This window comes from Mustela nivalis, assembly GCF_964662115.1.
Source record: "Mustela nivalis genome assembly, chromosome: 1".
Taxonomy (NCBI): Eukaryota; Metazoa; Chordata; class Mammalia; order Carnivora; family Mustelidae; genus Mustela; species Mustela nivalis.
In genome coordinates, this window is record NC_139020.1 from 103,814,102 (window position 1) to 103,835,088 (window position 20,987).

At 42.2% G+C, this 20,987-nt stretch overlaps 1 protein-coding gene across 4 annotated transcripts in view; it reads right to left on the reverse strand.

Moving 5' to 3' along the window:
* Window positions 1–20,987, reverse strand: part of KLHL6 (kelch like family member 6) — a 79,464-nt gene that overhangs the window by 16,937 nt on the left and 41,540 nt on the right. For 3 of the 4 annotated variants that reach the window (XM_082692616.1, XM_082692615.1, XM_082692614.1), the window contains 4 exons: window positions 15,344–15,793; window positions 7,314–7,551; window positions 1,849–2,051; window positions 18–231 (listed from right to left, as the gene is read on the reverse strand). In XM_082692616.1, the coding sequence (XP_082548742.1) occupies window positions 18–231; window positions 1,849–2,051; window positions 7,314–7,551; window positions 15,344–15,793 (1,105 nt within the window). Of the gene's footprint in view, window positions 1–17; window positions 232–1,848; window positions 2,052–7,313; window positions 7,552–15,343; window positions 15,794–16,800; window positions 16,835–20,987 lie in introns of all 4 variants that reach the window. The other variant, XM_082692617.1, reaches the window with a different exon arrangement.

The window sequence follows — 20,987 nt, forward strand, 5'->3', positions numbered from 1 at the left end:
GCCATTCATTCACTTACCAACAACATAGATGCGGTCCCGGAAACTGACTGCATTGATGCATTTAGCCTCCACTGGCATGGACGACTTTAAACTCCATTTATTAGTTGAGGGGTCATAACACTGAGTCTTGTCTGTGGCCAGTTTCCCATTGGGTCCTCCCCCAATCACATAGAGCTTCTTCTTATGGCTCGTAGCTGCGAAGGAACTGACATGGACAAGAAGGGGCGCAGCCTGCAGAGGCACAGGGCACCAGGAAAAGCTGTTAGTCACACAGCTACAGACTGCTCCCAGATTGCTGCAGTGGCTCACAGGACACAGGCCAGGAGCTAAGGGACACACGTCTGCGTGTGCATCCTCTGCCTGAGGTCACAAGGCCTTTGGGCTTGACTCCCTCTGAGATGCAGAGAGGTCAAAGCATGCATTTACCACCCTCCCTGAAAGCTCAGGGTGGGCTAGAACAGGCTGAGTTTCTTCCAAACTCCAGCTATCAGGTGAGGAAAGGTGTACATGGGAATAAGTGTTTATACAGAAGAAACCAGCCAATGTTGGAGGAAAATGCTTTCTCAAACATGCATATTTATATTCATTCATGTGTTCCTTCATTCAAAAAATATTCACTGAGTGCCTCCTATGTGCCAGGCATTGTCCTTATTGCTTCTATCTAGGACGAAAAGCTGGTATAAGGGTTTCAGGTGGTCATAGGTAAGCAGACTCCCACTCTGGGGCAAAATGAAGATTTGGGGATTAAGCCATACTTGTGCTCCCACCCTGTGAACCCCACAGCACTTAAGGGGACTTCCCAGAGCCTGTTAGCCACGGACATGGCCCCCATTAGTCATGGTGCAACTCTGTAATAGGACTTAAACAGCTGAGCAGATCTGGGGCACACCCCCATAAATTAAGGGCTATAGAGCAGTTTTCAGGTTGACAGATCTTGGCTGGATGCCATGATGACCTGGTTACCTTTGCTTGTGCCCCTAATGACCAGATTTTACACTCCCCCAATGTGGAACATATTCTGACATATGATCTAATAAGGAGAAAAAAAATTTGAAATTGGGCATAACCTGAAAATACAGGAAGTGAGAGCGTATTATTATTATTATTGTAAAGACACTTAACTTGAGATCTACTCTCTTGACAACTTTTTTTTCCACATGAGATGGGTAAAATGCCAAGGTCATAAAAAAGTTTAAGGGAGGCACATGTCACACAACAGTGTGAACATGCAATCATCACACTTGTGAACTACAAAAGGATCACTCTTAACACATTTTTAAGCATAAACTGCAGTACCATTATCTGTAGCAGACCACCAGAGCTCATTCACCTGTGTAACTGAAACTCTATGCCCATTAACTAGCAATGATATATACACCTGCGATTGAATAGCTAAAGTCCTGTAAGCAGCATGTAAATTGTTCACCAATAGGCAAATAAATAAGGGCTAAGCTCTAAACACTACCAAATCACTCCGACTCAGTAAACAGTGTATTAAAAGGATCCCTGTATGCCCACTGTGGAGACAACAAGGGCAGATGGCATCTGGGGAGACAGCGACTCTGAGCTAAGACATGCCAACTGAGTTTAGGACCAAGTCTCCCCTCTACATCTGGGGTTCTTGTCCACACAGAGCTTCCCCACCTGGAAGGAAGTTGTTTCTGTGACCTGATCAGCAATGCTGAAGCAAAAGCTCCTTTTAGGAGAGAAGCTCAGAGCCACCAACAATGTTCTCAGTGAGAGCAGAGAGATCAGAAAGCCATATGCCTACATGAGCATATACTTTTTTTTTTTTTTAAGCTTTGAAGTAGTAATACAAAGTCACTCATAGAAATAAATCTCCTATACCTCTGACCAGCAGTTATGGAAGGGGTCGTAAGTCTCCACATTGTTGATCCTCTGCAAGCCATCAAAACCTCCAATCACATAGACCTTGCCACCTAACACCACCATTTTATGCCTCCAGCGGCCTATATTCAAATACTCAATTTGAATCCATTTGTTGATTGAAGAATTATATTTCCAAACATCATGTTGTGTTTCTTTGCCACCTAGAAGAGAAATAGAGCATTTAAGAAACCACTAGATGTGTCAGAAATACAGCTTCCTCCTTAAGAAAATGATCTGGATCAGGAGACAGAGCCAACACAGGGGAATAGAGAGAGCCAGGATGAGGCTGGGGTGAATTGTGTACCAGACTGTGTCATGTGTCACCTCTGTGCTTTGAGTTCAGAGAAGAAGTGGCTGAATGAGTTGGGTCCAGAGAAGTCTTCAGGGAAGTGGCATCAAGTCCACATAGGTGGTTAAGGGCCAGCAGGTGCCTGGACTCCATGTCTGTGCAGTCAAGGGGCAGGAAGTAAGGCAGGTCAGGTGAGGTTGGACTTTTGCCAGTAGGGACTGTAGGGCCTTGACCAGCTGCTAAATTAGAAGGCACCTTAAGTTTTGTTTGCTTACTTATTTAGACAAATACAAACCTGGAAAAATCACCAAGAAATCTTACAAAATTGTCTCAGTTCAAATTTCTGATCTATACCAAAAAAAAAAAAAAAAAAAAAAAAAAGTGGGATTTGTCCTATTGTGAAATAATTTTTATTATAAAAGAATGAGATGATCACAATAGGTAATTTGAGAATGAGCTGGTAAATATTTTCTTCAAGACCACTCTCCTTAATAAACTGAAAATACATAATTCAGTTAGGGTGAGAGATCAAGACAAAGGGGAACTGACTCTTTTGGTGACTTTAGTATTCTATGAGCTTTGTATTTCCATTCCTTGTCAGCACAGAGTACCACCAACTCCTCAAAGCAAAGATGTACTTTTCAGACTTATAAATGTGCACTAGTGGCGCAATATGTATCCCTCATGATGTTCTGTGTCCTGGGTAAGTGTTTCTTCAGGGTAGAGCCCAGAAGTGAGACTTCTAAGTCAAGAGCACACACTCTGAATTTTTATAGGTGTTGCCAAAGAGCCTTGCACAGCTGTCCTGGTTGACCTATCCCTCTCCTATCCACGACATATATTAAGAACGTTTTGTTTGTTTGTTTGTTTGTTTTATTGTATATGCTGGTGAAGAAAGTAATGTCATAGTTTGGGTTTTCCTGGCTGCTCAGGAGACCAAGCTTCTTCCTCTTCCATGAATTTTTTTGTTCATATAGTTTAGCCCTTTTTCCTTGGGTTGTATACCTTTTAGAGGTCTCTATTCAAAACACTGTGTATGACATTGATCCCATTAAGGTAGTGTCAAAAGTTATAAAAGAGGGGCGCCTGGGTGGCTTCGTTGGTTAAGAGTCCGACTCTTGACTTTTGACTCAGGTCAAGGCCTAAGGATCATAGGGTGGAGCTCTGCACTGGGTTCCATACTCAGCGAGGAATCTGCTTGAGATTCTCTCTCTGCCCCTCCCCCCTCACACATGCACACACACACTCTCTCTCTCAAATAAATAAAATCTTTTTTAAAAAAGTTATAAAATAACTATATGCTTTCAAAGAAATGTATGTGCACTATATTGAAAAGAAGAAAAATTTATGATTTTTACTGCAAGATGTAAAGGAAGATCTGATTAAGTGGGAAGCATATCATGTGCATAGATGAGAAGACAGGTTATTGCAAAAATGTCAACCATTCCTGAGTTAATTGATGCATTCAGTGCCTTTGGAACTTTTCAGGGAACTTGAAGAGATCATTCTCAATTTCATTTGGAAGAGTAAATTTGGAAAAATTTCTAAGAAACTTTGGAAAAAGAATGAATAAGAAGGCTTTTGTAGCAAATACCAAAATACACTAAAAAGCTATGATAATGAAACACTGTGGTATTGGCATAAGATGAGACAAACTGACCAATGAAAAACAAGAGTTCAGAAGAGACCGAAAGATATAAGGATCATTAAATAAATGGTAGTAGAACAATTGGCTATTTGGAGAAAAATTAAATTAGATCCTTCTTTCACATTATGGTGAAAATAAAACTCAAAAGTAAATGGTTTTATAAAAATAACTGGAGAGTATATAGAAGATGTTGATGATCTTGCGGTGGGGAGGGGCTTTCTAAGCATGACATGAATGAAACATAGAATCACATAGGAAAGAAAGTTACTACATACAATATAAATCAAAGTTAAAAGAAAATCATAGTCTGAGGGAAACTATTCGCAATACAAACAGCAAAGGATATATAGTAAGAGCTCCAAAAAATTAACAAAAAGGCAAGCTACAATAGAAAGACAAAGGGTAGGAATAGATAATTTTTTAAAAAAATAAAGTGTTAGCTAAAAATAATAATAAAGTGTTAGCTAATAAATATATGAAAATGTGATATCATCATTAATAAATTAATTATTGAATTAATGAATTAAATATTCTAGGCTATTAAAAATGTAAGTCAATAATGAAAAATGTTAGTAAGGATGTAGAAAATGGACACTGTTCAACGTTGTTTGAACTGTAAATTGTTACAACCTTCCTGGAGCACAATTTAACAACATCTACAAAAATTCTAAATTGATATTTTTTTTTTTCACGCCAGATGAGTAATGTGCCATGGTCGTAAAAAGGTTTAAGGGAGGCATATGTCACACAATAGCATGAACACCCAATCATGATGCTTACGAACTACAAAAGGATCCCTAAATTGACATATCTTATGACCATCTCCAGGAATCTCTCCAAACAGCAGCACAAGTTCTTAAATATATGTGTATTAAAATACCTATTGTGGGGCACCTGTGTGGCTCAGTTGGTTGAGTACCTGACTCTTGATTTTGGTTCAGGTCATGATCTCCAAGTCATAGGTTTGAGCCTTGTGTGGGGCTCTGTGCTCAGTGTGGAGTCTGCTTGTCCCTCTCCCTCTTTCTCTGTTCTTCCCCCCCACTTCTAAAATATATAAATAAAATCCTTGAAAAAATAAAATAAAATGCCAATTGCAGTATTTTTTTCCAGTGGGAAAATAAAAACTAAAAAAATTGTTTCATTCATTCAATAGACTTAATCCATAATTAAGATTCATTATATTGATATGTAATTGTGCCCAAAATAAATCATTAATTGAAGTACAAGTTTCTGTGATTTAACTGTGTGTAACAAGCATGCCTTCATGCACTGCTTGTATCATTTTTCAATAGACAACAACAAATCTAAGTGAAGAAAAGGACAAACTGTAGAATATAACGTGTGTAGCAAATGTGACATAGACTATGATTGCCAAACCTGTCTTTTCCTTCTGTGCACGCATTTAAACTACATTTCCTAGACCCCCTCCATGGGGGCTGGTGGTACAGCAGGGAATGTGGCTAGTTCTTGTCCATAGAATGTAAGCAGATTGATGCCTCCCATCCAGGCTGAGGCTGTTATGAGCAGGTGTGCTTTCTCAACTCATTCAGTATCTCCCTCTTCCTGAATTCCATTAACCTTGAAGGCCACGTATGGAAAACAGTAGCATCATCAGATGGAAAAAGGCTAGGTCTCTGAATGACTGAGTGAAGCAGGTCCACTCTCCCCACATACTATTGCAATAATCCATTGAGATTTAGCATTTGTGACAGCAACTAACATTAGCTTACTCTAAACCAATATAAAATTATTTTTGTAAAAAAGTTAAAACATGGGGGCGCCTGGGTGGCTCAGTGGGTTAAATCTCTGCCTTCGGCTCAGGTCATGGTCTCAGCGTCCTGGGATCGAGCCCCTCGTCGGGCTCTCTGCTCAGCAGGGAGCCTGCTTCCCTTCCTCTCTCTCTCTCTGCTTGCTTCTCTGCCTACTTGTGATCTCTGTCTGTCAAATAAATAAATAAATAAAAATCTTTAATTAAAAAAAAAGTTAAAACATGTAAGATGGTAATGGCACAGAGAAACTGGCATATTTTACTTTATACTCTCTATATTATTTGAATCTTCAACAGCAATCAAAAAATATTTCTATAGTGGGGTGCCTAGGTGGCTCAGATGGTTAAGCCTCTGCCTTTGGCTCAGGTCATGATCCCAGGGTCCTGAGATGGAGTCCTGCATCTGGCTCCCTGCTCAGCGGGGAGCATGCTTCTCCCTCTCCCTCTGCTGCTCCCTTGCTTGTGTGCGCTCTCGCTCTCTCTCTCTTTCTCTGTCAAATAAATAAATAAGACCTTTAAAAAATTATTTCTACAAGATAAACAAAAGTTATCACGTAATCTATGACATTAACATTCCCAGGGAAGAACTGATGTGACTTTGATTTTGGAGTTTGGACTCTGTATTTGGTTCTGGGAAGAAGCTCTTCCCCAAACAAATACAGATTAGAGAAAGCCACCAAGAGAGGACAAGGGATGCTTGTCTCCTGCTCAGGAGCCCCAAGAAGAGCTGGGGAGAGCATGGGACTCAGAGAACCTGGGTTGAGACCCTGCCTGATGTTTACCAGTGTGTGACCTGTCTTCAGATGCATTCCATAACCCTTCAGAGCCTGCATTTTCTCCATTTGTAAACTGGAGATTAAAATCACCTACCTTAGAGAGTTGATGTGAGAGGAAAATGATTAAATACCACCAAAGTGTAAATTCATCTACTGTGCTGTAAAGATGATAGAGACTTTGTCACTTAATAAATATATATTAAGCATTTACTAGTAGCCAGGTGCAGGGCTAGGTACTGGCAGTACAGTATTGACTCTTCTGGAATTCGAGGACTAATTGGAGTCAGGCGCAGTGTAATAGTAAATAAGCAAGTAACTTAGAAGTGAGAAATGACAAAGTATTGTGTGCTACTTGGGGCACTTGGGTGACTCAGTCAGTTAAGTGTCGCCATTGGCTCAGATCATGATCCCAGGGTCCTGGGATCGAGCCCTGCTCTGGGCTCTCTGCTCTGTTGGAAGCCTGTTTCTCCCTCTCCCATTCCCCCTGCTTGAGTTTCCTCTCTCACTGCATGTCTCTCTATCAAATAAACACATTTTTAAAAAATCCTTAAAAGTATAACAATAAATTTGAGGTGAGGTTCAGGTTTGGGGAGAACAACAGACATTTTTATTCATTACCCAGTGCCCAGCTCAGTGTCATACATCTCTAGCAAATACCAAATAAGCTCTAGTATCACTTTCCTTCTTCCTTTCTATGAAGGACCGGACCTGTCTGCTGCTTCCCCAGATCCTAGTACAACTGCTCACAGGTTAGTCTCCATTAAGTAAGAATGTGCTTTCCAGGATAAGATCACCTAAGCTCCTGGTTTCCATGTGGTGACCCTGTCAGAGGTAGATCATCACCATTCATAGTAATCCTTCTAAGTCTGTTGCCTGGCTCTCACTCAGAAAATACATAGTGTCCCTGGGGACTTGCTTTGGCATCACTTGGCTCCTGCTTACCTGAGATGTAGACCTCATTTTTTAATGTCACGCATGCAAACTCCACCCACTTCTTATTCTCACTGTCCAGCTCATGCTCTGTCATGGGGAGCTTGGCCACCTCCAGGCGGCTGCGCCGCAAGGGGTCCAGGCAGGTAACCTCCGCCACAAACCGTTCATCCTTCGTGCAGCCACCAATGATCATGAATACCTCAGACTGAAACTCATGCATCCTGGGCTTGGTGCGCTCCGAAATGATCTGGAAAACCAATGGGAGTACATAAAGGCAGGATGACACAGAGGTTCAGAGCCCAGGCTATGGAACCAGACCGAGCAGAGCCCAGTTCCCAACTCTGCCACCATGTAACCTCACCTTGAGCCTCAGCTCCATCATCTGTGTAATGGGGACTTGAGCCATAATTATCTCATAGGTCTGTGGTGAGGATGAAATGGTATCACATATGCAGTGTGCCTGGCCTGGAAGGGGCCCAGGATATATTAAATACTCAACAAAGTTTACCTATTGTTGCTTTTGCTGCTATCTTAAGAAGTCCAGGTCCATTTACCATCAACTGTACTTCAACCTTCCTGCCCAGTCTGAAGGTCTGAACCCTGGAATTTCATTTCTGGCTACCTTCTCCCACTCCTGGTTTCAATTTCTTAATGATATCCCAGACTTTGCTCACCACCAGACCTCTTCTGAAAGAGAAGTCCTGATGGTAGGCACACAAGAGCACTTGGAGACTTAGGGGAAAAGTCTCAAACAGGAGCATGGTGTGGCCAGGGATGTTGGAGGACTGGGTCCCAACATCAAAGATATGACCCTTCAGAGCCCTGAACAAGCAAAAAAAAAAAAAAAAAAAAAAAAAACCACACCACAGATATTTGAACCCAGCTGAAAGAACAGAGGTTTGAAAGTCAAATACACCAGAGTTTAGTCCTGGTTTCACCACCTGTGGCTATGTGACCTTGGAGAAGCAACACAATCTCCACAAGTGCCTGAGATCACTTCTGTGTCATCAAGTCATTGTGAGCATTCATGAGGTTGTGATGTAGAGGGATGAGCGGAGCACCTGGCATAGGCACAGCCCTTAACAGTCATGGCAGAAGAAGCAGCTAGAGATGTCATATTGGCATTACTGGGGAAAAGGGAGAGCTGCCCTCTTCCTGGTTCCATCCATCCCCTGGGCTCAGTGGGGCAGGTTCTGCAAGTGGGCTAATAGGAGACGGAAAGGTAGCACCCATTTCTCAATGACCAAAGCAGTCTGCAAGGTCAGGCTGACCTCACACAGGCTATGACACTTCAATTTTGACCACAGGTGTGACAAACAGGTTACAGTAGCAAAAACTGCCCCCTCAAGTGGCGAACTTGAGGTTCAATGGTCACAAATAAGCAGACCAAACAAAGTAAGAGACTTTGGTTTTCTGTACCAAAGAGTCAGATACAGTAAATTTTTCATACTCAATTCATGGCCATGAAGTGTGTCGCAGGGCTCTCCTTTGGAGGTCAGCAGAAAGAAGTGCGGGAGGGCAATGGGTAGAATCGGAGGGCACTGACAGTGGAGAAGACAGCTGGGATAAGGGTGGGAGGGGTGGTCCTGGGAACTCGGAGTCACTGTGAGAAACCAAGCTGGCAGGACAGGATCTGAGCAATAAGCTGGCACCAAAGACAAATTTTGCCACTTTGCCATTTTCTTTCCCACTATCTGCCCTGCTTCATGTCCCTAAATCTCCCCTCCCCACAGCTGAGATGCAACTCCAGCACCAATCTGGTCCTTTCAAAAGAATTAGGGACTGCAGGGACGCCTGGGTGGCTCAGAGGGTTAAGCCACTGTCTTCGGCTCAGGTCATGATCCCAGGGTCCTGGGATCGACCCCAAATCAGGCTCTCTGCTCAGCAGGGAGCCTGCTTCCTCCTCTCTCTCTGCCTGCCTCTCTGCCTGCTTGTCATCTCTCTCTGTCAAATAAATAAATAAAATCTTTAAAAAAAAAAAAAAAGAATTAGGGACTGCAGAGCAATGCTTAGATGATAGCACTAGCTTCCCAGAATTGGTCCCTGTATGACCTTTATTCCAGTTCTGAAAGCCAGACCTCGGCCTTCCCCTGAAGGCCCCGTCTTCTTCACAGTGGCTGCTCTCTTGCCTCAATACCCTATTGGCCTGTAGGGGACTGGACTAGCTGTGATCTTACTCCTGATTCCTAGCCTGGGACCCTATTCCTGAGTCCTAGGCTGTGGAAGACTGCTCTCATTGACTGAAAACTCTGCATTCCTGCTATCTGGATCCTCCCATAATATTTGTCCTTGATTTCCCATACCACTTCCCCATCCACCTACCCTTTAAGTCACAGGCATTTTTTGTAATGTCCCTTGGTCCTTTCTTCCAAGAAGTCATTCTTGACTTTCTACACATGTTCCCACAGTCCTGAATTCTCCTATCACAACACTTTTCCTACTTCTTTGTAATTTACTATAAGGTCCCCTGATGGCAGAAACAGCCCTTATTCTCCAATAGATCCTCAGCATCAATAATAGTGCTAGGAGGTTGTGGGATTCTATGAACACTCATTGAATGAATGAATGGATGAAAGAATGAATGAATGAATGAATGAATGAATGAATGAGTTAGGTAACCCAGGACCCAATACAGACTTTTTTCCAGTCTAGATCACCATTGTAACCAGCTTCCACAGTGGCACCCAGCAATCCCCACCTCAGGGTATTTACATCTTATGTTGTTCCCCCGACATTGTTCCAGGATTGGCCTCTATGCCAGCAGAATACAGCAGAGGTGATGATTTACCAGTGCTGAAACTAGGTTTTAAAAAGCACTACAGCGGGGCACCTGGGCGGCTCAGTGGATTAAAGCCTCTGCCTTCAGCTCAGGTCATGATCTCAGGGTCCTGGGATCAAGCCCCGCATCGGGCTCTCTGCTCCACAGGGAGCCTGCTTCCTCCTCTCTCTCTGCCTGCCTCTCTGTCTACTGGTGATCTCTGTCTGTCAAATAAATAAATAAAATCTTTAAAATAAATAAATAAAAAGCACTACAGCTTTCAGAGTGCCTGGGTGGCTCAGTGGGTTAAAGCCTCTGCCTTTGGCTTGGTTTGTGATCCCAGGGTCCTGGGACTGAGCCCAGCATCAGGTTCTCTGTTCAGCAGGGAGCCTTCTTCCTCCTCTCTCTCTCCCTGCTTCTATGCCTATTGTGATCTCTGTCAAATAAATAAATAAACTCTTTAAAAAATAAAAATAAAAAAGCACTACTGCTTTCATCTTGATGGATCTCACAGTCTCTCTGGGGCCATTTTCTCTGGAAAAGCCAGCTGCTGTGGAGAGGCCCACGTGGTAAGAAACTGAGGCTTCCAGCCAACAGCCAGCAAGGAACTGACACCTGTCAACAATCTTGTGAGTGAGCCTGGAATTTGATCCTCCAACCCTGTTTGAGCTTTGAGATGACTGTAGCCTCTGCCAACAGCTTGACTACAGCTTCATGAGAGACTCTAGGCCAGAACTGCCCAAATAAACCATGCCTAGATTCCTGTAAGCTGTGAGAGAATAAATGTTTATTGCCTTAAAGTTTGGGGACAATTTGTTACACAACAATAGATAACTAATACAACCATCTAGTTGATGGCATTGTTAGGTATTAAGACCCACCTCATCACTAGGCACCACAGAACTCCTAAGTGGTGGCACTATTATCAAACTGTAAATTCAGCTACATTTGACAAAATATTAACCCCAAAGGCATCATGACAAGGCCAGTCTTGAAGCTGAGATGTGCAAGTTTGTTGCAGACACACAGAAGGGTTTGCCAGTGAATCACATGCAACAATTAGGCCTAACTAGTTTCTTTTCAGATTGTTAAAAATAGAACAGTTGCACCTTGCTGACTATTCATTAACAAGGCCTATACTAGGGGACCAGCAGAAGAGACCATGTTGCTTTAACAAAGCTGTCCTCAGGGGTGAGCCTCTGCCTCACTCAGGAGTGAGAGACACCACACATGCCGGAGCAGCTTTGGGTATAAATCAAGGTGGTCACTAGACATTTAGGAGGCAATGAAATAAAGGGGAAACTATCTCTGCCCCCAAAGACTTCTCTCTATGAAGGTACCACTCCTAAATCGAATGTAGATTGACATCTGCTTTAGGGTTCTAAAAGATCCCACTGTTTTCCACCTCCCTAAACTTAGAGGAGGAAAAAGGTTAAAAGGGAGAGATGATGACAGGACAAGAAGAGCTGAAGTTTGGAAAAGGAAGGTTAAGGGGATAACTGTGTTCAAAGAGCAGCCTCCAGACTTAGACCACCATTATCAGGAGGAAACCCAGGATTATTCAAGTAGTGAACAGACAGGGAGTTTCAAGGAATGAACTGGCAATTGACACCCCAATTCAAAGATCACCATGGTTGGTTAGTTCAGTTACCCAGACTGTAAAACAGGAAAGAGAAAGTGCCCTGAGGTGGATTTGGGAAAAAGCAGTAACCCTTGGACACAATGAAAAGAGAAATCTGGGATGCCTGGATAGAGAAATCTGGGATGCCTGGGTAGCTCAGTCAGTAAAACATCTGCCTTTGGCTCCGGTCATGATCCCAGGATGCTGGTATCCTGCCTACATCAGGCTCCTTGCTAAGCAGGGAGCCTGCTTCTCCCTCTGCCTGCTTTGCCTGCTCTGCCTGCTCTGCCTGCCACTCCCCCTGCTTGTGCTCTCTCTCTCTCTCTGACAAATAAACAAAATCTTTAAAAAAAAAAAAAAAAAAAAAAAAAAAAAGAAAGAAAGAAAAAAAGAAAAGAAAAGAGAAATCCTAGACTTAGAAAGAGAAAATGCCTGGTTGTGAGAGATAGTGCACCATAAAGGAATTGCAAAAGAATGAGAATAGTCTCATTTGTGGGGCCTTAACCATGCACCAGACACTGTGCTAACCACATCTCATTCATTATCCTATTTAATTCTCACTGTATCAGTTGGTAGGCATTATTGTCTCCATGTTATAGGTCAGGACAGAGCTTTCAAGCAGCTAACTGGCTTACCCAAGGTCACACTGTCAGTAAATTGTGCAGTCAAGATTAAAGCCCAGATCTGCCTAAATTTAAAGCCCAAGTTCCTGCCACTGGAAACTCTTCCAGATATCAGAGTTCTCTCCTCTCCTAAACCCAAAATTCATAATGCCACTCTCCCACACACTGCAAATACCAAAGTCAGAGTACATACTTCCTAGCAGCAACTTAGGTAATTTTTATCAGCAGAAAACCTTTATTACCTATATTTTAGGGACTTAGGATACAGGAAGCAGAAATAAAATAGCTAGGATATTGGAAGTGTAGTTGAGCAAGACTCTATACGTTGAACACTGAACTGAGAGCAGCTGTAGAGACAGACACTGTCTGCAGTTTTATGAGGGCTTTGATGACCCAGTGCTGAGCCATCTGCCAGCGACCCACATACCTAGCATGTGGTAGGACCCATATGGTTGCCTGGACTCCCTCTTTCAGTCTACTCATCACTGTTCATTCACTTAGTGTCTTAGCTTCTCTGATAGACCATAAGGCAGATACTGTTTTTGTAGTGCTGGTGCCATATCTGGCACACAGTCGGTGTTCAGAATTTATTTGCAAAAAATACATACATACATATATAAAAGTATAGCTTATTAAAATATATGGGATGCTGTTAAAATAGTTCACAGGAAATTTATAGCACTACTGATAATACTAGAAAATATAAGGAAGTTCTCAAATCAATTACTTCAGCTTCCAATTTAAAAAAACAAGAGATAATTAAACCCAAAGTAGGCAGAAGAAAGAAAATAATCAAGATTAGATCCAAATAAATAAAATAAACCCTAAAAACTAATGAAACCAGAAGGTGTTTCTTTGAGAAAATTGATAGAACTGATAAACGTCTAACCAGTCTGATCAGGAAAAAAAGAGAGGAAACATTAACTACTAATATCTGGAGTGAGAGATGTGACATCACTATAGATTCTACAGATATTAAAAGGATAATAAAGGAATGCCATTAGTAACTTTATGCCAGTAAATTCCATAACCTCTATGAAATGGGGAAATTCTTTGAATTTCTAGAGCATTCTAGAAGAAATAAATAACCCTATATATATTAAAGAAATACAATTTGTATTTTAAAATCTCACAAAGAAAACTCCTGGGCCACCTGAGTGGCTCAGCTTGTTGAGCACCCAGCTCTTGATTTCGGCTGGGTTAACGATTTCAGGGTTGTGAGATTGACATCAGTCTCCGAGCTCAGTGCAGAGTCTGCTTGTCCCTCTCTCTCCCTGACTTACGTTTTTTCTCTCTCTCTCTCAATCTCTCTCTCTAAAATAATTAGATAAAATCTTAAAAAAACAAAAGCCCTCCTGACCTCCTGATTCTGATAGTATCACTGGTAAATTGTACTAAACATTTCAGGATAGTTGCAGAGTGAATCAATGACAGCAGATCTGAGGGCAACACACAAATAGGAAAGGACATATAGGAAAAGAAGGAGGCTCCGGTGGCCTCAGACAGATAATTTCTAAACCACTTGTGGTTAGGATTTCTATCAATGGCCTAATGAAGGTTTAGAAGCCTATCCCAGAATTACTGTACGGTGGTATATAGGTGTGTGTGTTCATGCGTATAAACTTAACACACTGTCCCTATATTATTATTTCCTGATGGTTTTGTTCCTTTCCACTAAGCCTATTTTTGTGTTTATGAAGTTTTGAATAAAACACTTCTTCAGAAGTTGTTAAGGAGAACCAGGTACAGCCAAATGATATGCGTATTCATCATCTTGGTACCTATTTATTCATTCAACATTTACCAATCAGTTACTCTATATCAGGGATTCTCGTAAGGTCTGGAGATGGAAAGTCCAATAAGACATATTTCTGACCATAACAAGCTGCCAGTATAGAGACCTTTACAGATGAGGAAGTCAATGGTTACCATGTGGCGGTTGGTGCTACGACAGAGCAATGCACCAGGTGCTAGGGGAATGAGGGAGGTCTCTGAGGTGGTGCTTTTAACTTTTTGCAGCTGGTACAGAAGTCAACTAGATGGAAAGAGGAAAAAAGCACTTGAGCCTTAGTCTGCATTAAGTGGATGAAAAAGCACATCCACTTTGGGGAACTGCAAGCAGTGCACAGGACCCTAGCAGTGGGGAGAGGCTGGAGATGGCACTAGAGAAATGGGCAGAGGTAAAGTAGGTAAGCGAGACTCTGGGAGCTCAGGCATGAAGGGTGTGGGCTTTACCCTGAGAGTCATGGGGAGCTGTGAAGAGGATAAGCCCAAGAGCACAATAATTAGGTTTGAGTTTTGTTTTGTTTTTTTAATTTTAAAGATTTTATTTATTTATTTGACCGAGAGAGACACGGCTAGAGAGCAAACACAAGCAGCGGGAGTGGGAGAGGGAGAAGCAGGCCTCCCACTGAGCAGGGAGCCTGATGCGGGGCTCGATCCCACGACCCTGGGATCATGACCTGAGCTGAAGGCAGTTGCTTAAAGACTGAGCCACCCAGGTGCTCTCATGCTTGAGTTTTAGATCATCCAGCTGATGAATGAATTGGAGGGAGGCCAGACTGAGGGCAGGAAGGTGAGTTTTGGGGAATTTTCAGAAACTCAGGAAGGAAACAATGACAGTCTGAACCAAGGTAATGTCATAGGATATCCAAGAGACCCACGGTTCTCCAGAGCAGGCAAACTAGGAAAGCAGTACTCCTATGGGATGGCGACCAGACAGGGCACATTCCATCCTGTATGTGTCACCCCTGCCAACCTCCACCCTTATGCCCTGGGATGAGGGAGGATGTGCCCAGCATGGTGCTGAGTGATTTCCCATCTCACTCAGTCCTCTCAGTAGGTGTTTATGTTGTGTCAGCCCCATTTTACAGATCAGAAATCCAGGGCCTTTGGAACTGCCTGACTCAAACCACAAACAGAACAGTGCCTTCTCTGTGCTGTAAAGATTGGTAAGCCAGCCTCACCTATATTTCTGTAAGGCCACTGACTCCTCTACTTCGTTGCTTAACTACAGGCTCATTCAATGTCAACTCACCTCATTGCCCGAAAGGTGGTACATCCTGGCTTCCTGAAGCAGCGGGAAGACCTCTGGGCACTGTCTGATAAGAGGATCTGCCTCCACTGTCTCCACAAAGTACCATGGGTCCAGAAGTGGCAGGCGCACATTCTCAAGGACATAGGGGAGCAAGCAGAGTCGTTCTGACTGTTTGTGCCGGACCCAACTCATCACAGTCTCAAACACCTGAGCCTCCTCGGTCACATAGAGGTCATCACTCTTCAAGATGTGGTACAGAGTGTCCACGGGAAGTTCGAGGAACTCCTCAGAGTTCAGAATCTGCACAAAGTTTTGAATGATGTAATTTTGAACCTGCTTCTTCAGACTGTCCAACGAGTGTGTATCTGCCAGCCTCAGTATTCCAACACAGTTTTCGGGGTTCAAGGCTTCTGTTAGGAAGCTGGCACAGGCATCCACCATCCGCAGGAACTAAGAGAACAGAAGGAAGCAAATCAGGCCAGAGAACCTGTCCACAGGAAGCCTTATCAGAAAGTTGTGTATGGTGGCAAAAAATGAGAAAAATCCAAAGGACTGACAGTAGAGGACCAGCTAAAGAAATTATATAGATTCTACGGAACGCCTGGGTGGCTCAGTTGGTTAAGCGGCTGCCTTCGGCTCAGGTCATGATCCCAGCGTCCTGGGATTGAGTCCCACATCGGAATCCCTGCTCTGCGGGGAGCCTGCTTCTCCCTCTGACTCTGCCTGCCACTCTGTCTGCCTGTGCTTGCTGTCTCTCTTTCTGACAAATAAATAAATAAAATCTTTAAAAAAAAAAAAAGAAATTATATAGATTCTTATTTTTGACAAATCTGTAGTCATTAACACAACAAAAATGCTCATAATGTATTGAGTTTAAATATCTGTTCTCTAAATCTGATCAAGTCTCTCGATTTAATCAGCAATTTACAGGAAATATAATAGAAAGAGGAACATGTTAAATGGTGCCATGGGGATATACAATCAGCAAAATCTGGACTGTGAGAAACTTTACGGAACCAGTTCAGTTTCTTCAACAAATACAACTCAAGGGTAAATGAGAGAGAGAGGTGGGGAGGAGGAACTTAGAAATGAAGAGAGATGTAAGAGACACATCAACCTTGTGCAAAATCTGGACCTTGTTTGGATTAGTATTCATTTTAAGTGTGATAATGATGTTGTGATTATATTTCAAAAAGAATCTTTGTGTTTTAGAGAGAGATATATACTAAAATTTTACAGCTGAAATGAGAAGAGCACTTCACAAAATCATAGGTATATTATGATCCTATTTTTATTAAAAAATATAGAATATAGGTATAGAAAAAAGCATGAAGGATATACACCAAAATATTAACAGTTATTATATTTCACTGTGTCAGGTATTTTAGGACAATTTATGCTGCATTAACCTCCAAATCTCAGGCACTGACAAGAATAAATGATTATTTCTCACTCACATTACATGTCCAACAGAAGTCTTCATTCCAAGATCTAGAATGATAGAAAAGCCAGTCTTGTGACAGGAGAAAAAAGATGGCAGAGCCTTACTAGGCTCTTAAAATTTCATCTCAGAAGTTGCACATGTCATTTCCACTCACACTTAATTGGCCACAGTAAATCACAGGGCAAAATTTGTTGCCAAAGCAAAAATAATCCTCCCATAGACACAGTCCCATAGGGATAGAAAGGGCAGATACTGTATATATACTGTAAGATATCACATTTTCTAATAAGACTCTGAGAATTTCCCTTACTTTTTTTTATATATTTTAAAAATCTTCTAAAATGAATAAGTAGCACTTTAGTAAGTTAAAAATTCATTTGTAAAATTATTGGTTTCCATGTCTTAGTTTTAAATTATCATCATCCTTATAAAAATATGAGCCCCTTATGCCTATATAGCACTTAACCACTTACAAAGCATGTCATATCCATTATATTATTCATTTTACAGATGAGGTGCCTCAGATGCATCAGCTTCTTTTTTTATTAAGTTGTTTTTTAAAAAAGATTTTATTTATATATTTGACCAAGGCAGTAAGAGAGGGAACACAAGCAGGGGGAGAGGGAGAGGGAGAAGCAGGCTTCCCGCTGAGCAAAGTGCCCAACACAGGGCTCGATCCCAGGACCCTGAGATCATGACCTGAGCCAAACGCAGATGCTTAACGACTAGGTCACCCAGGTGCCCTATTAAGTTTTTTATTTTAATCCCAATATAGTTAACATGCAATGTTATGTTAGTTTCAGGTGTACAATATTCAAATGCACCAGTTCATTCTTATTCACTGCTCTCTGGAGCTTAGCTCTGAACAAGTCCAAATTCCTATCCCCCCTCCTTGTCCCCTGGGTAAGTAAAAGGTCAAGTTCTCAGTGTTCTTGGGTTGATGAATTAATTAACAGGAGGGAAAGAGGAAGTCTGAGTAGAGAGAACCTGGTCTCTCCGGCAGGGAGGGCTGGTCTGAAGGCAGTGAGATAACCCAGTGAGAGTTTGGACGGACAGACCTGGATCAGATGGGGTGCAAACTGCAGAGGAGACGAGATGCTCCAGTGATGAACTGAGGGTAGCGGGGCAGTGGAGCAGGACTGGTCTCAGAGTAAGCCATATTAATTTAGGCTCTGGCCTTCACTCCAGAGCATTCTAGGAGTCACACATCTCTGATTTTCTAATCAATCCCAATTGCAAGATATTATCTTTCCATGTCAGAACACTCATTCAAGCCATCAGTTTAGAAACATTGACTGAGTGTCAGTAAAATGCTGGAGAAGCTTGAATTCTGCTTCAGACCGCCTTGTCTGCTGGCCTTGGCCATTGCCTGCAATCTGTTTCTCGCATGAGCAACTGTAGAAACGGTTGAGACTGAGAATTCTAACACCTGTTTTCTTGTTTGCAGATTTTCAGTTCAAAGAGTAAAAATGCACAACCGAGACCAAGTCTTGCTAGCCCTCAGAACTTGTCACCAGAGCCCTACATGGCCCTGCCCACAGATGCCTATGAGCACTGAAATGGAACCCACTTTTGTGGCGGCCTCCAGTGCAAAGGGCAGGTACACTATTCCAGTGTTTGCGTGAGAAGATGATTAAATAGATTTTCTAAATATGTAAACTAGCCCTGGGAGGTCACCTAAAAACCTGGTAATAGCGGATGTCTCTGGGGAACAGGGGAACTGGTAGTTGGGGTCAGGGTAGAGAGAAAGACTTACTTATCTTTCATTTATTTATTTTTCATTATTTTTTAAAGATTTTATTTATTTATTTGACAGAGAGAACACGAGCAGGAGGAACGGCAGAAAGAGGGAAAAGCAGACTCCCCACTGAGCAGGGAGCCTGATGCAGGGCTCCATCACAGGACCCTGGATCATGACCTGAGCTGAAGGCAGGTGCTTAACCGACTGAGCCACCCAGGCGCCCCACTGTTCACCTATTTGTACTCCCTTGCTTTGAGTGCCATGTGATAGAATTCTCTATTTAAAATAGTTTCTCATAGAAACAAAGAAATAAAATAAAGTTTCTCATGAATGGAGAAAACACTAGAAAGCAACACATCAAAACGCTATCATGTTTATTTCAAATGCAGTGTTATAGATAAAGCAATTAATTTGTCTTTTAGACTTTGCTGTTTAGAACAAATATTCTACATTGGGCATGAAGTTGCTATTTTATTTTATTTATTATTATTATGGTTTTTTAAGAAGGAGAGGGAGTACAGGAGCAGGAGAAGGGTACAGGGACAAAGGGAGAGGGAGAGAGAGAGAATCCCAAGCAGGCTCCACATCCAGTGTGGAGCCCAAAGTGGGGCACAATCCCATGACCCTGAGATCATGACCTGAGCTGAAATCAAGAATTGGACACCCAACCAACTGAGCCACCAAGGCATCCAATATGATGTTTCTTTTAAAATCAGAAAAAATAAAATACTTCCTCATGATTTTCAAGTACACAATGAGAAAATAAAACAAAATGTAAAAAATAACACCCCCTATGAACCAGCCCCTTTATATTCCCAGATAATTTAATCCTTACAACACTATAGCTATTTATTGTCATTCCTGTTTTATAGATGAGGAAAGGAGATCCAGAGAAGTAAGGTAATTTCCTCAGAAATTTATAGCTAATAAGAGGTAGAGCTAAAATTTGAACCAGTCTTATCTAATTCCAAAAACGCATGTTTTTAGACCATTTCAAGCTACCTTAGGTCAAACTGTGTGCGCACAAATCAAGAACCTGGCAGATGTCAACCATGATTTGCACACCTCACCAAGGAGAGCTCCGATAATGTGATCTGCCCAAAAAAAGGCTTGGCCGACAAGGTGCTAATTTCTACCCCTGCTTGATGACAACTGATGAGCAAAGAAGGAAACCACGAAAGAGCTCACATTTGTGAGAAACATTGATCCAAAGTGTCGCTCCCCACCAAGAAACTGTTCATCCCTCTATTCACCCACCTGTTAATTTCTAGAATGTGTCCTGAACATCATTATGTAGTAGGCCATCAACTAGTGCTGGGAGTACAGAGCTGAGCAGAAAGAAACATAGCGCCTATGCTCATTGGACCTGACAGACCAATGGGGAAGGCAGACATTAATAATCAAATAATCACACAAGTGTCAAACTATAAGTGTGAGAAATGCATGTAACAAAGTTCAGGGATTCCATTGCCTAAAAGTGAAGACCTAGCCTTATTCTTACCCCTCAAGCCATGCACTGTCACCAGAACTCACCCTGATAGAACCCTTCCACAGTGAGACCTATCTGCTCACCTTACCCAAATATTTCTAAGCTCACCTGTCACAGTGCCTTTCTGTGCTCATGCTGCTTCATCAGCCTGGACCAGCTTTCTCCCTTATCACTATCCATTAAAATCCTGCTCTCCCTGCCTAGGCAAGTTTTACTTCAGAGCTCCATTTTTAAAGAAAGGATTCAGGATGGTTCACCCTTTCAACTGAAAAGGCCCCTTTCAAGTTAACTTCAAAAAAAAAAAAAATGGGGGATAAGAGTACCATGACCATCAACTTATCTACATAGGGGCTATTTTATTCATTCAGAGTGTTAAATCTGGGACTGATGGATGGGCTCCAGAGTCTGTGAACCCCTATGATGGTGTACAAACATCTGTTTGCACATGTGTCAGTTTTCCCGAAATTGAGTTTACAGGAGACACTGAGTTGCTCTCTATTATCCATAAACCTGAGGACAAAGCCAGCACAAGAGGGAGAACCAGGCTGACAGAACCAGAGGGTTTTAACCAGACTGTGCTTTAAACCTTCTCTACCTCTGGATATTTTTAATTCTGGGTCAATACTTGCTTAAGAAGAAAGGAAGAGAATGAATGAGGAGAGAAGAGAAAAGAAACAGAGAAATCCTATCCATTCGTGAGGTTCTTTCTCAAGAGCCACTTCCTCCTTCTCGGCTTCTCCAGTTGCCAACATGGAATCAGCTCCTCCCTCCTCACTGCTCCACTGGGCAAGTCACTTGCCCCTCTGTGGAGCACTGATTACATTTCTCCCTTGTACTATGGTTAAGCATCTCAAGGGCAGATTCTAGGTAGGTCATAGTTGTGTTTTATTTCCAAGAGCACCTAACACAAATTCTACCAAAAGAAGGAAAAGAAAGAGAGAAGGAAAATAGTTTGGATACCCAGCATGCA